Source organism: Antennarius striatus, chromosome 12 (genome assembly GCF_040054535.1).
Source record: "Antennarius striatus isolate MH-2024 chromosome 12, ASM4005453v1, whole genome shotgun sequence".
In the NCBI taxonomy this organism is placed as follows: domain Eukaryota; kingdom Metazoa; phylum Chordata; class Actinopteri; order Lophiiformes; family Antennariidae; genus Antennarius; species Antennarius striatus.
In genome coordinates, this window is record NC_090787.1 from 11,513,114 (window position 1) to 11,527,901 (window position 14,788).

At 38.7% G+C, this 14,788-nt stretch overlaps 1 protein-coding gene across 1 annotated transcript in view; it reads left to right on the top strand.

Moving 5' to 3' along the window:
• The window catches only part of LOC137604563 (ephrin type-A receptor 6-like), a 143,298-nt gene that overhangs the window by 114,912 nt on the left and 13,598 nt on the right, over nucleotides 1-14,788 (top strand). Inside the window, exons 6-8 of the mRNA XM_068328391.1 lie at nucleotides 2,667-2,791; nucleotides 3,077-3,239; nucleotides 6,259-6,367. Of these exons, the coding sequence (XP_068184492.1) occupies nucleotides 2,667-2,791; nucleotides 3,077-3,239; nucleotides 6,259-6,367 (397 nt within the window). The remainder of the gene's footprint in view (nucleotides 1-2,666; nucleotides 2,792-3,076; nucleotides 3,240-6,258; nucleotides 6,368-14,788) is intronic.

Sequence of the window (14,788 nt, forward strand, 5' to 3'; positions counted from 1 at the left end):
GCTATACCTGGGCAACACTTTCCTCTAAAGAAACTAATGTTGTTTCCACAATGTAATGACCATTCAATAAATATTGTATTTTGACAATGTGGTCAGGTTATAAAATGTACCAAAGTCAGTACGGTAACTAGAAGGAGGTGAAATCACAAGGTATTAAAGTTGAAAGCATAATTAGATTGACAAAATCAAATCACTGATTTTTGTGTAATGAGAACTTTCTCTCCAGAATTTCTCAGGTAAGACAATAGGTCTATTTTGGAAAAAAATATATTAAAAAATTTTGGGAAGCCTGTGACAATATCTCAATTAGAGTAGCTGTGACGTTGAAATGATTGCTGTGGGAAGGAATTTATGAGTGCTGTGCCAGGGTGAGTTCTGTTTTGACGCTCAAGCAGTGCTGCCACATTTCTACTGGCTATTATTTTCTGCCAGCCAGACAGTGGTCATGCTTCTCCAGCAAATATTATTGTAACACGTCAGCTTTTGCCTGTTTGTGTGCGTACACGTCTTGTACACATGCTTCCTGCAAACTCTATTTCCTTTTTTTATTTGCATAAGTAATGTGTTTGCCTTTTGTAGTGACTAGCAGTGGGAGGTTGATTTGACTCTTGGAGTAAGAAGAATATTGAGTGTAGGATGTGTTTATTGTTCCCTATGAGTGACCAGTATGCTAACAGCAGATGCCAGCCATCTTGCTGTGTCTTAGTTTGATGCCTTCACTGCAAGACTAGCAGGAGACTGCACCACCCCGCCGCCATGACTGTCCCCAGCCACTGTAAGCAGCGCAGGAAATCATGCAGTGTCGCAACTTGAACAGAGTGGTTCATTAGACAGAGTTAGACCATATAAAACCCCCCTGAGATGAATTTTCTCCGCCTCCGAGGACAAACAGAGCAGAGGATACGAGCATGCTCTGGATAAAATACTTGTATGAGAGGATATATGTAATAATAACACCTAATAAGATGTCATTATTGTTGACTTATTGTGTTGTTGAGGAAAAAAAGAGGTTATTTTCTTCCTCAGCTTCTCCATACTCTATTTAAAATGAAAACATGCTCACATGCACTTACCTACCCCACAATGTACATGCATACTCACAAATCATGTCCCATGAATTTGCTAATTATGGTTATTATATTAAGTTATTATTATTATCACTACCCTGTTTCATTCACCCATGATATTGTGCTCGATTTTTAGACAGCCTTCTAGATCTTTAATTAAGTCAAAATTTGAGGGAATTAAAGGCAGACAAATGCATTTAAAGTTCTAGATTCTGTACATTACACCTCTTAACAAAATTTTATTAAATGTATATTATTGACATAATTTGTATTCCACTTCACTATATTCATTTGTGAACTTAAGATCTTGAGATGAGCTTTGAATTTGAAGGTATTTTGTGGGATCAGATTGGTCCTAATGAAGGCATATGTTGTACGGGTTGTCTATTGACTACTCAGCTGTCTTCTCCTGGTCTCTGATATTTATCCAAATAATTACACCTTTTCTATTCTCTGGTCTATTTTAGATTCATATTTAAAATAGAGCAGAGAATAGCAGCAACCACATTTGAGCTCTTTTTCATTTTGAAAAAACAGATACCTACAGGGGGTTTAAGTCATAACATGAAGTGATAAAAGTCATGGGGTGTGAATGGGTGAAAAGACAGGCAGTGTTGAACAGACGCAAGGGAGAAATGAAGGGAACCGAGGTATCGAAGTTTACCACCTTCTGTCAGATGAACAGCAGTAGGTCTCTTGCTAACAAGCTCAAATGCTTTCAACACAAACTCCTGTACCTAGCCTTAAAATAGTAATAGTCATAGTCACCGTTATTAAAATCCTAAACCCCAAGACTCTTCTTCACAGCCCCCAAACCCTAAAATTTGAACTCGAAGCCACCCGACAGTCTTGGTCAATGTGAGGATCTGGAATAGCTTACCTTGGGTCACTGCTGTTGAGTAATTGAAAAAAATAGTGTCAGTGTCATCATTTCACTTTGATTAGTGTGAAAAGCAGTCTCACACTTTATATCCGCATAATGAGTAAGCTCTGTAACATTAGATGATATAATAAATAATAATGACTCTCAGGGCAGTTACATCTGCTGACCTCTCTTGGGAGTTCAGTGCAATTATTTACTCAGCAGAAATTCAGAGGGCACCTCTAATGCAGTGCTGTCCAAGGAAAGATGTAGCTTCCTCAACTGTATTTCAATTAAACAAGGTGGTTGCACACGACAAGCAGATCAACCTGAAACCTCATTTGAAATAAAATTAAGGCACGAACTAGGAGTGATCCTTCTGTTTATCTGATCCATTAGTCAATAAACGTATAAACATATGGCGGACACAGAATGTCTTGCTGCATTATACTGTTTTCCTTTACTATATAAAAAAACAATTCTAAACTCTGTATAATTTCTGTATAAATTCTTTATTATATTATATTTTTTTCTGTCATAGATAAAGAACAGAGGACCAGTTTACAGACCTCGTAATTTTTTTTGTCATCTGTTGTCTTAGTGATCCTATTTCAGAATCACATTGTATCATGCTGTAGGGCCGTGTTTATTTATTCCTGTAATTTTCTGTGAAAAATCATCGTCACTCAAGACGTTGCAGCTGAGTTTGACCTTTTTTTTGTTTTTTTTCAAACCAGGTCCATCTCTGATCGGCGCTCTGAAGAAGGATTGGGCCTCGCCAAACAGCATCGCTCTTTCCTGGCAGCAACCTGGACCATCAACACTTCCCATCCTCGATTATGAGATCAAGTATCATGAGAAGGTACAGTTTCTTCTGCTGAAGTCTAAAAATGTGACAACATGATCTAGTATTATGACCCGCCATTGTGGTCTTCTAATATATCCATTATGTCTAATGTATATCCATTCGACTTATATGTAAAAAAAAAAATTTGTTCTTCAACTTATTATTACTTAAAACTGTAGAAATGTGTTCAAACTGTAGAAGAAGGTGCATTCAGTAAATCTGACTTTCAGTGACAACATTGGTTTTGGACCAATGCTTTTCTAAATTGCTGAGATTATTTTGATCATTTCTTTCCCTTAGGAACATGAGCAGTTGAGCTACTCATCGACACGCACCAAAGCTCCCAGTGTGATCATCTCAGGTTTAAAACCAGCAACTTGGTACATCTTCAGCGTACGCACCCGCACTCCTGCTGGATATAGTTCCTACTCTCCTAAATATGAATATGAAACTACAGGAGACTGTGAGTTCACAAGACCATTCAGTCTTTTACATCTGTCTTTGGTGTTAACAACTTCACCACTGATAATAATCTTTTCACAGAAAAAATGACAATATTAAATAAATATCCTTAAAAGTGCATTCCTGGCTTAAACAGTAAAACGAAAATAATAAAAATTATTATCAGTATTTCTGAGTAGATTCCGAGAGAATTTAGGTTTTTTGCGAGACTAAAGAATAAAAATTCATTAGAAAGTGCCACTAAATGTTTAAAATTAAGTGTGCACAGATGTAACACAATAGCAACAAACTAAATACAGCTCTTAGTTCAGTCATGGATGAGGCCAGTAAAAAGGTTAAGCCATTTGTTTTATTAGCCTACTTATTGTGAACAAATCTCTACTGGAGTTAGAATCCATCAAAAACATAATGGACTGTGACAAAGTGAAGCTAATACTTGTGCTTCCATGAAAAACAATAATAGTTTTATTTTGTCTTTAAAGCCCCTTTTTTTTTTTAAATGAAGCTGATCTTCAAATTAACCTTCAGGGGAGTTAATGTAGTCAAATTACTGTCCTAAACGTATTTTGTGTGGTTTTATGTTTGTGATTTGTAATTGTAGGAATGTCACACAGTCAGATTTTAAGATATTTTTTGCAAGCAGCAGTTCAGGTCAAATGAAGGTCATGGAGCCTTCAGCCGCTCTCGGGGTAACGTCCACCGAGTGCACAACAACAGCTAATAAGGCCAAATATTATTCTACCTACAGAAGCAGCATCAGATTCAAATGTGCAGCTGTTGTGTAAGAGCCTCAGTCTGTCTTTGTGTCCAATAATATCTGGTTGAAAGTTGAATGTTACAGCTTATTTTTATTAAATTAATAGTTAAAACATGAAGAAATACGGACAGTTTTGTTGCATCTTTGTAGGTATCACTCCATTATTTTCAGGATATTTTACAAATGTCTTATTTCATACAAATTTCCCCCCTTAATTCAGTGTGATAATTCTTTATTTTATTTGATGAATCAGTTAGGTTTGGAGGATCAATCTGTTTTTCAGACATATAGACAGCTTGTTTGCTCACAATTTTGGGGGTGGCAGTGGCTCAGTGGTAGAGCGGGTCGTCCAATGTTCCAAGATTGGCGGTTCAATTCCCACTCCCACCCAAAAACACCCAGAGTGTGAGCTGACAGTGGGAGGTGTCAGCTCACCTCCGGAGAACTGCCGAGGCACCCTGGAGCAAAGCGCCGTCCCCCCTAAGAAGTTGCTCACTCTACCTCCCCCTGCATGCATACAGGCCCACTTTGTGTGTTTGTGTGTTCACAAACACGCACATGCATAGTCACATGCATGATTTCCTTCTGGGAGTAATCCATTATATAAAATTAAAATTAATTAATTAATTTAAAAAATTGTCACATGAAAAAAAAAGAAAGTCTTTCCAATTACACAAAAAAGTGTTTTCATTTACCTATAAAATGTTTCACAGTAATGCCTTTTAACGTGGAAATATGTTGATTCCATTTACAGTGATCACATCTATTTTCTGAATAACAAATTTTACCACAGGACTGTAAAGCAAAATTTGGTCGAAGCATCATCATTGCACAATTAGATTATGCTGCAACATGGGGCTTAGAATAAATCTTCACCAATCCTAACCCTTAAAATGTCAGGATTTCAACTTGAATGGGGACTAAAAAAAATTGACTACATTTACAAAATCTGGCAATCCTGCCTTTTGATGTTTTCTGTGTGCTCAATGTTTTATTGTATGTTTGAGTAGTAGCTCTATTGCAAGTCCACTCCAAAAAAAATACAAAGGTCCGACTGCCCTTTCATGTTGGGTCAGGTATTGTTGAGGGATGATTTGGCTTCAGAGTGGTCCTCTCCTTTCCAGAGCTGCAGAGCTTTGCTTTATCCGTGGATCAGACAGTGCTAGGCCAAGCCTTTGTACTGACTGGCCTTTTATCTAAAAGAGAAAGCAGATTTGGACACTGTCGCTCTTCGATCCCAGTCAGTTCGTCTTTGACTCTCAGTCACCATCTCATACGGTTGTTTTTCCATCCTCGGGATTTGTCTGTCACTTTCACCACTCTCTCCGTCTCCTGTTTGTATGTTCAGCATACCTTTTCCTCATCTTTACAAAATGTTTTCTGCCCTCCCCTCCCCCTCTTTTCTCTCACACCCACATACACACATACCTCATTAAAACACCGTCAACGCAACACATCTGCTTACTTAGTGATGTGCAGAGTATGTGAAGTTGGTGGAGAAGAAAGAGAAATGTCTTGTGAGATGTGGCCACAGCCATTTGCACTCCTCCTCTCTTTGAGTGTAATTACTTTAATCCATCCAAAGAGAGTCACACAAACACACCAATACACACACTTACACACACACTCATACACTGCATTGCACGTTCTCTTAACACCCACACAAGCAAATACTGTATGAACCCACATAGGCCTCATTCACTGGGCTGGTGGCCACGCACCCTGATCTCCAGTTGATATTCATTAAGCATGAAATATTGTAGAAATAAGTTTGATAATAGCAATCATCTTTCAATTATCTTGGATTCGTTAGCCTTGTGACAAGACACAGAAAAGGGAAAATCATGAATATCAAATGGGACCAATTTAACCAAATTATCATAGACTAAATCACAATTTCATGAATGAATAATATTAAATAAACGGCAGCAGGCATATGAATCACCCCAGTACAAAGGGTGACTGAGGGTTTTTCTGCATTACAGAGAGCTGATCAAATCTTACTCTATAGAACGGCAAGGTGTGGCGATGGACAGCAAACTAATAACGATGTTGAGTTCTGACTGTAACCTTAATCCGTCCCTTTTCTTCTTCTCGCTGATTTTATTTTCATCCTATTCTTTCCCTTCCGTTCTCTACTTCTCATTCTGCTGTCTTTTGTCTCCTCAATCCTCGGGTTCTTGTCTTTTCTCTCCACCTTCTCTGCCCAACCCTACACCAATTCCATTCTTATTAACCATCCACCACTTTCCACCTCCTTCAGCATCAGACATTGCTTCTGATCAAGGCCAGGTGTTGGTCATCGTCACTGCAGCGGTCGGTGGCTTCACCCTGCTCATCATCCTCACTCTCTTCCTCCTGATCACCGGCAGGTAAGAACACTTCACTATCCTTGATTTAAAGTAGCGTTTCTTTCACTTACTTCCCTGATTGACCATCTTCTCAGGACTCTCAGGACTCGGGACTCACTCAGAAGCAATTTTGATAACATTAACATCTCTCCTCACTCTTACAGCTGTAAATACAGACATTTTTTGCATTTATGATTTTATTGTTCTATTGCATTTTGACCACTGCTGTTTCCCTGTTTCTTTAATAAGGGTCTAATGTGCTTAAATAATTACCGTATTGGCCCGAATATAAGACGGTGTTTTTTGCATTGAAATAAGACTGAAAAAGTGGGGGTCGTCTTACATTCGGGGTCTAGACATTATACCCATTCACAACGATAGGTGGCGCCAGATATCTTTAAAGTGAATGCTGAACTTAATTCCCCAGGCCAAAGCAAACCACTGTCACGAAGAAGAAAAATAAAAATAGCTGTAGCACGAACAAGAAAAATAAAAAGTACCGGTAAGAAAGAAAAGAGAAGAAAATAAGAGAAGAGATAACAGAAAATGCAGAAACATAGCGACAATCTGGAGAAAAGTGGGTCGGAGAATGGCCAGGTGAACCGGCAGCTGAGGAGAAGTTATGATGCAAACTTCAAGTCTTGAAAAAGAGGGGGTCGTCTTATAATCAGGGTCGTTAAGTAATGTAGTTAAGTAATTTCAGAATGACACAAGCAGGGCAGGCTAACACTGGGAAGTCGATGGCTGGGTCACTTAAGAGAAGTTATGTCAAAAACAATCATGAATAATGACAGCAATTCATCATTGAATACAAGCCTCCAAGTTGATGTGAACAGCAAGTGTTTTTATATTGATAAAATCTTAATATATCAATACAGAATAGTTTTGCATGAGGTAAGCATTCCCAGACAAATAAATTATTGAAAGATATCAGGTCTATTGACAGAATAAGAATGATGCCATCCCAGGTGCTGACTGCTGAAGCCTCATTTTGTTAGGTTACAATGGTTGTTAGAGGAACTACAACTTGTAACACTGAAATATTCATTTCAGCATTGACATGTGTCAGAGTGAAGCACAAACCCCAGGAAAACTTTGGCGTGAGTCAAACATTAGTGGCATTTTAAGGCCATCCAGAATTAATAAATTGATATAAAATCAAAGCACTGGACGTAGGAAAGTACGAACTGTATTTTCTTTGCTTTTATAATGTGGTAATATGTGAATGAGATTTTTTTTTTTAAATTAAAAGCACATATAAGTGTTAGAGAATTTCACCCCATGAAGGGCCTGATTTACTTGAGCCCAGCTAAAAGCAGTTGTAGCAGCAGTCAGAGTGTTCATTAGCTCCATCAACATCTGTCACATCCACGACCCCTTTGCCCTGTTTAGGAAGAGTTTTCACTCTCTTTCAGTTTCAAAATGCTCCAAATGTACTTTACGTGGTTGAGAAAGATGAGAACTTTCAATAAAACAGCTGTCATCTATGTGAAGTCGTATAACTCGAGCAAGGCTATAAGAGGACCTGTCCTATGTGGAGTTTTAACACCTGCCTGCCATAATAGCTTTCTACTTTAAAATCTGTTTGTCTTTTTTCATGCTGGGTTTCAAAAGTGAAAACTACTTGGGTTTTCCATGCATCGTGTGTTTCCATTCTCCACCCTGTACCCTCTGTAACCTCTACAGAGAGATGCGCCACGTCGAGGTGACTGTAAGAGCAGAGTGGTTTGAATTACACCAGTGCTTTGATTATGTCTCTGACAAGGTTGTTTCTCTTGTTGAGGTGTGTAAAGAGCTTGTGAATATGTACTTTAACAATGCTGAACAGCAGAGAGGATTGAAGCCAAGTTCTCTCTGTGTGTCAGTGACTCTGTGGGGCTTCTTTTCAACATGAAAGCAGGTGAAAAAGAGGGAAAGGCGGATAAAGAGGATCAGAGGATAGGACTGGAAAAGACTGATAAAGGCACATGCCACCGTTTCTTTAATGAACAGCTTGACCCCATCAGCAGAGGTCAACAGTAGCTTTCCAAATCCCTTCTTTGTCCCCCTGTGCCAGTGTTACCTGCCATGTTATCTGCTCTGTCTATCAGTGTCCATGGTCCCACAGACTTCACTTAGCCGGAGCCAATCTGGAAACCTGTGGCTCATAGCCCTCTGACACTCGCTCTAATCTGGCAACCCAGATTATGTTAACACTTAAAAGAGGAGAGGGCTCACATGGGATCACTTGGACACACACACACCCACCCACACACATACACACACACACTTTCAGACAAGCACTCACACACATTTTCCTCCACTAGAATGATGTGAGTAATTTCACTCCTAACAAATTTATTATAGCCTGTAGCTTATCATTACAAAAATTAAAAGTAAATAATATTTGTTAAAAACTCCACACTAACTTACTAACAGTTATCTGCACAAATCCATTTGAAAAGAACATTGAAGCGAGAGAGAGAGAGAGAGAGAGAGAGAGAGAGAGAGAGAGAGAGAGAGAGAGAGAGAGAGAGAGAGAGAGAGAGAGAGAGAGAGAGAGAGAGAGAGTGATAATAAGGGGGTAACTTGTGGTCAAGAAACCACATGAACCGTCAACAGGCTGTGCTCTTCCCATCAGTTCTGTGCAGAAAGCCGTCAACAGCAGCAGCCAGCTGTTTACAGCTAACAAACTATGATGAGCCCACACCACATCTGCTCAACAACAACAAACAGACAGATGTGGCCATTAGCTGGTGAATATAGTCGAGCACTTAGCAGCTCAAGGGCCATACACTGTATTTCCCTCAGGAGGTGGTAGAAACCAAAGCAGACGTTAAAGCAGAGTGAAAAATGGACGTTTTTTTTTTTTAACCTTTATTTATCCAGGTGAGTCCCATTGAGATTACAGATCTCTTGTGCAAGGGAGCCCTGGCCACATTCATGCTCAAATTCACACCTACTGGCAATTTAGGCTGACCAATTCACCTATGGTTCATGTTTTTGGACGTACAGTACCTCCATCAGGTGCTCACAAGCACTGCTCGAATGAATGCTAATGTCACTTCAGGTCTGTCAGTATGCAAATAGCAGCTGCGTGCTAATATGTTGCATTTACAGTAATCGAGATATTAGACCAAAGGTGTTATATGAGCCCACATGCATTACTATCTCATATACTGAGATTCAGTCGCATTGTTCACATACTCTTACTCACACTCTTCTGGATAGGCTGGCAGGCATTAGTGTGTTAAATCACAGATTTCCACTTAAATAGAGAAAAGCAAATGAACGGATTCATATTGTTGCCTCAGTGCTTCTTTTTCACAGCACACTATACAGTAAGCAGCATAAACATCAAGCATTGGACTCCAAATTACTTTGAAATTGTAAAATAAATCTTACTGTGGGAAAGGTATAATGTGCTTTACCGTGGCTCATCTTTAACATCTTCTTTCTTAAGTTTGTTTGTTTTTTTAATCTCTTTATTAAATTAATTTTGCCTGCTCTAACTTATATAATTGCCTCAAAAGTCATTTTCAATGCCACTTCTTCTGTTGTCGCGGGTTGCGGGGTGCTGGAGCCTATCCCAGCCAACTGGGGGCGGGAGGCAGGGTACACTCTGGGTACACTGTGATGCCAGTGCATTGTGGAGCCACATGTAGACAGACAAACACACACACACACACCTACAGGTGATTTGACAGTGGCCAGTTTGCCTGAAGCACATGTTTTTGGAGGTAGGAGGAAGCCGGAAAACCCAGAGAGAAAACACGCAGACACGGGGAGATTTATTAATGACAACTTTTTTAAAAATGTTGTCTGCTTTTTTAAACTGCATAGTAGAGGAATGAGTATCTGCATTTATAAACAACTGTTTACACAAAAGTGTTTGAGTCAGTGGTGTTTTATGGAGATAATTTTTTTTGAATGTGTTCGTGAACCACTTTATTTACAGTTAATATGTACTATAAATACTGGTCTTGTCCTTTAATTATTTAATAGGAATGCTGTGCACTACTGCATCTATATCATAGATGCAGCCATTGGATTATTTTTTTCTGCAAGGAATTAAGATAAAACAAGGCAAAGTTATGAATTTACGCTGTAATTGATTTCTTACTGTTCTTTTGCTCCTGTAAGTAATACCAAATATTAACATTTAATATTAACTTTTGGATAAATATTTTAGGCTGGAATCAAACCAAACTTGCAGAAACATATTCATGTCATCATGTTCTGTTGGACTGGCCAACATGTAGACTGCTGTCCCTCAGGTCCTCCAGCTTCATCTCCCGTGGGAGATAACATCTCTCTTCCACAATAGTGTGCAAGTACAGGGCTGGGGGGTGAGATGGACTTGTCTGCCACAGTGACAGTGATGGTAGGACTCTCTGAAGTGACTGCAGGACTATGAGAGGTCTCTATTTCTGTCTCAGTCTCTTTTGGGGGTTTGGGTCAAGCCTATGGGCTCTGCCCTTCTTTTTGCTGACTCCGCTTCAAAATTTTGTTGATATTTGCTCTCTATAGCAAAAATGTAATGGACTTTTTTCATGTTGGTCTCTTAAAGGCACACCAGTGATGGTAATGTAATTTAAAAGTGTTTTTGATATTTTTACAAGTGATGTGACAAAAGGAAAAAACTGGGATCTGCAGCTGCTTACGGATTTAAACCCTTTCAATCATTTGATTTGATCTGAATGGAATTATTGGATGCCCTACCTGTCAGTCTGTATATGCCTAACCACAATCTCCATATCCATATCTCCATATCTTGATTATCTAGCATTGAATTAGTCAGCACAGTGGCACAGTCGGAAGCAGTATCGCCACACAGCAAGAAAGTTCCGTGTTTGATTCCTTTCTATGCGGAGTTTGTATGTTCTCCTTGTGTCTGTGCGGGTTCGCTCCAAGTTCTCTGGCTTCCTACCACATCCAAAAACATGCAAAAAAAACCCCCAAAAAACGACATCTTGTAAAATGTCATCAAACTCACAGCCGACAGGCATTTCATGATCTACAGAATTAAATCAGAATTAAATGTCATCTAATCTCTCTCAACCCAAAAGGCTCAGGTTCACAAATATATGGCATATTAAAACCATGTCCTCTGTCATCTTCTCTAAGAGCTTGATAATAAATTTATCACTGAATGATCGTCTCATATGCACAAGAATTTACTTAACACGCCTCTCTGAGCCATTGTAGGTTGTTAAGGGTGTTCTTTAAATGTCAGATCAGTCTTAAACACATTTTAGTTTGAATAAAAATGTTATCCTTCCAGCATCATTAACCACAAAACATCTAAATCTGTAGGTCACAAGCTCCCCTTTTATTGCTTTTAAAGATTTTTAAGTGCCTTGGGACTGAAGAAACAGCCGTCAGAATTCTGTAATGCGTCTAATAAATACTGACATATCCATGAAGGATATACTTGAGAGAAATGGAAGCCAGCATCTCTGCTGCTCACGGTCTTCAACTAACTGTTCCACTACAAAATACTTTTAAAGATCAGTCAGATCAGCGGATTGAGGGAGAGCACAGAGCATCTCTTTTCTCTTCTACAGCTGTCTCACTCCTGCCTCTCTGTAAACATTGCTGGTTAATCTCCAGTCGCATTCCTGCCATTGTGAAATGAAACCACTGCTAGAAATGTATATAACATTCAAACACGTTAGAATGAATACAGCCACACCAGATTTCAGAATTAAATATTAAATTATCTTAACCTATTCGATATTTACATATTAATTCAAATGTATCTGTTGGTAAGGTTTAGTACCCATTGTCTTTGGAATTGAAGACGTGACGGTGGTTGTAATTTTGATTTATTTGTTGCTGTTAGAGAGAGAAAAAGCTCTTCTAAATTTAATGTATTTCATTCTCATGTTTTGCAACGAAGCCATGATAAGAGCTTTTAGACTCTCTGTTCATAATATCTGATGTCACCACTAGAAAAACATTTCCAGGACGAAATGGTCTGAATGTGGGATCCATTCCGAGATAACAATTTGACATTACATTACAGTTATTTTGTTCAAAGTGTATTAACACACCGCACTTCATTATAAACTGTAAACTTTGTCATGTATTTATTTAACGTTGCAAAACATTTTAAGATAACTAAAATATTAAACTGCATGTTTTTTTTATATCCAGAAAACAGGTATATTGCAATGTTGTTTTTTTCCAATATAAAAAATAATATCAAGCCATTGGTTGGTTGGTCATCGGTAATTACTGTGTACTTTATGCAATATTAAATGCAGGTTGTATTGTGTGATCATATCCTTGCAATGAAGGGCAGACTGTGGCAGATAGTTTGACATCGCCCTGCATGGGTAGCAGTTGTGAAATATAACATGTCTGTTTATTTCAACCATATTTTGTTTTTGTAGCCTTAAATGTGATCATTGGTTTTCTGTGTGAGCGAGAAACTTTTGTGGCAGCTGTTTTCAACCGATGCATATCAGGGATCTGCATTTGTGAACAGTAAGCTGTTAAGTTGTTGAATTGTGGTGCAGAAGGGTAAAATATTTAAAGTGTGCTAAATGTTGGGAAACGAAGCATGCTCTGCACTTCAACTGTAAGAATCGTACATGAATAATGAAGACTACTCATGATGAGTCGACTCCCTAATGTTTTTTGCGCCACAAACCAGTTTAACATTAAACAATATTTTCATCAGACTGACCTTTAATGTGTGGTAGATAAATACAACAAAATAAAATGATACAGCCAGCATAAAAACTGGTATTTTGCAGCTTTGTGTTTATTTGAAGTCTTATGTTCTTCTTCTGTCTCTTCACTGACTCTGTTACCCCGTGCAAACAAACGTTCCAAAGAAGTGTGTTTTTTGTCTGTTTTGATAGCTTGTGAGTTTCAATTAAGTGTTATCGTATTCTGTTTTACTGGCCGGAGTGGCCCCTTTAAGTAGATAGTCATGTGACTGAGGCGAGCATCTTGCATCAATAGTGACAAATAAACAGATGTGGCAGGGAGAATCTGGTAATTTTTCTAAACAAAACATTCATTGTTCAGAATGAGATAATAAATAAAAGTCAAACTACAGTACTGTAATGTTAATTATGTATTCTTTCTGTGGGATCCGGTACGCAGTGATCCACAAACCAGAACCAATCTGTATCCTGGGGGTTGGGGACCACTGTTATAGAGTATGAGTTATCAGGATGGGTTGATCTTCGTAAAGTTATGTTTTCTACTATGAGATTCAGGCAATTTTTTTCTCTCTTAATTCACCTTTTATCTTTGCTTCCCTTTGATATATTATGGATGACAAACACAGTTGGCGTTTTCACAGTATTGTGCTTGAGCTGTCTGTCAAATTCCTGTCTGTGCACTGTACTTTGCTATAAATGTTATGGCTCAGTTTGTGAGTCTGTCAGGCTACTTTGTGTTTTATACACTTTTTTCATACAAGTATCTACTTGGATAAATTCTTCCATGATCTATTGTGGATGCTGTCATCTGATATCTCAGCATTTCAGACATTGTTGGCAGCAGCTTTTTATCAGCTGTTGACTGTCGTTCTGTCTCCCAGTGCCAAGATAATCACCCTCCTCTCTCTCCCTCTCTCTCTCTCTCTCTCTCTCTCTCTCTCTCTCTCTCTCTCTCTCTCTCTCTCTCTCTCTCTCTCTCTCTCTCTCTCTCTCTCTCTCTCTCTCTCTCTCTCTCTCTCTCTCTCTCTCTCTCTCTCTCTCTCTCTCTCTCTTCTCTCACTCTCACACACACAAAGACACTCACCCACAAGAGGATAGATTAGTTACTAATATCATCATGGTGCATGTAAGTGTACTGTAATTCTTTGCTGTAGCACACCAATGAAACCAGTTCCTCTTTCTTTGTTCAGTTGGTCAACCATTGCTTCCAAGGCCAGAGTGTTTTCTGCAAATGAGTTCAAATCATAAATCAACCTCATTTCTGGCTTTGTTACATCCCACGAAGCAATGATGTATTGTAATTGTCAGTGTGTGTTTGTCCGTCCGTCTGTCCGTCCGTCTGTCCGTCCGTCCGTCCGTTCACCAAATATGTTCAGAACCGTTGCAGATAGGAAAATGAAAAGAAAAAGTACATTACTCGAGCGGCAAAGGTCATGAAAATGAGATGATGACCTTGACCTTGAGAACACTAGGTGAAGGTCAGATTTTGTAAATTTTTTTGGACATATGTCAGGAACCAGATAAGATAGAAAGACGAAACAAAAGCCGTCATGTTCAGGGAGGCAAGGGGATAAAAATTAAATCACTACGTTGACCTTGAAAAGCTAGGTCAAGGTCAAAGTTCACTTTTATACTTTTTTAGGTACACACCTCTGAAACCTGATGAGATATAATCACAAAACAAAAGGCAACATTTTAGGAAGCCAGAGACACAAAAATGTGATGATGACCTTCGCTTTTGGTGAAAAGCCAAATACTTGTACAATATACTGTAGAATTCATT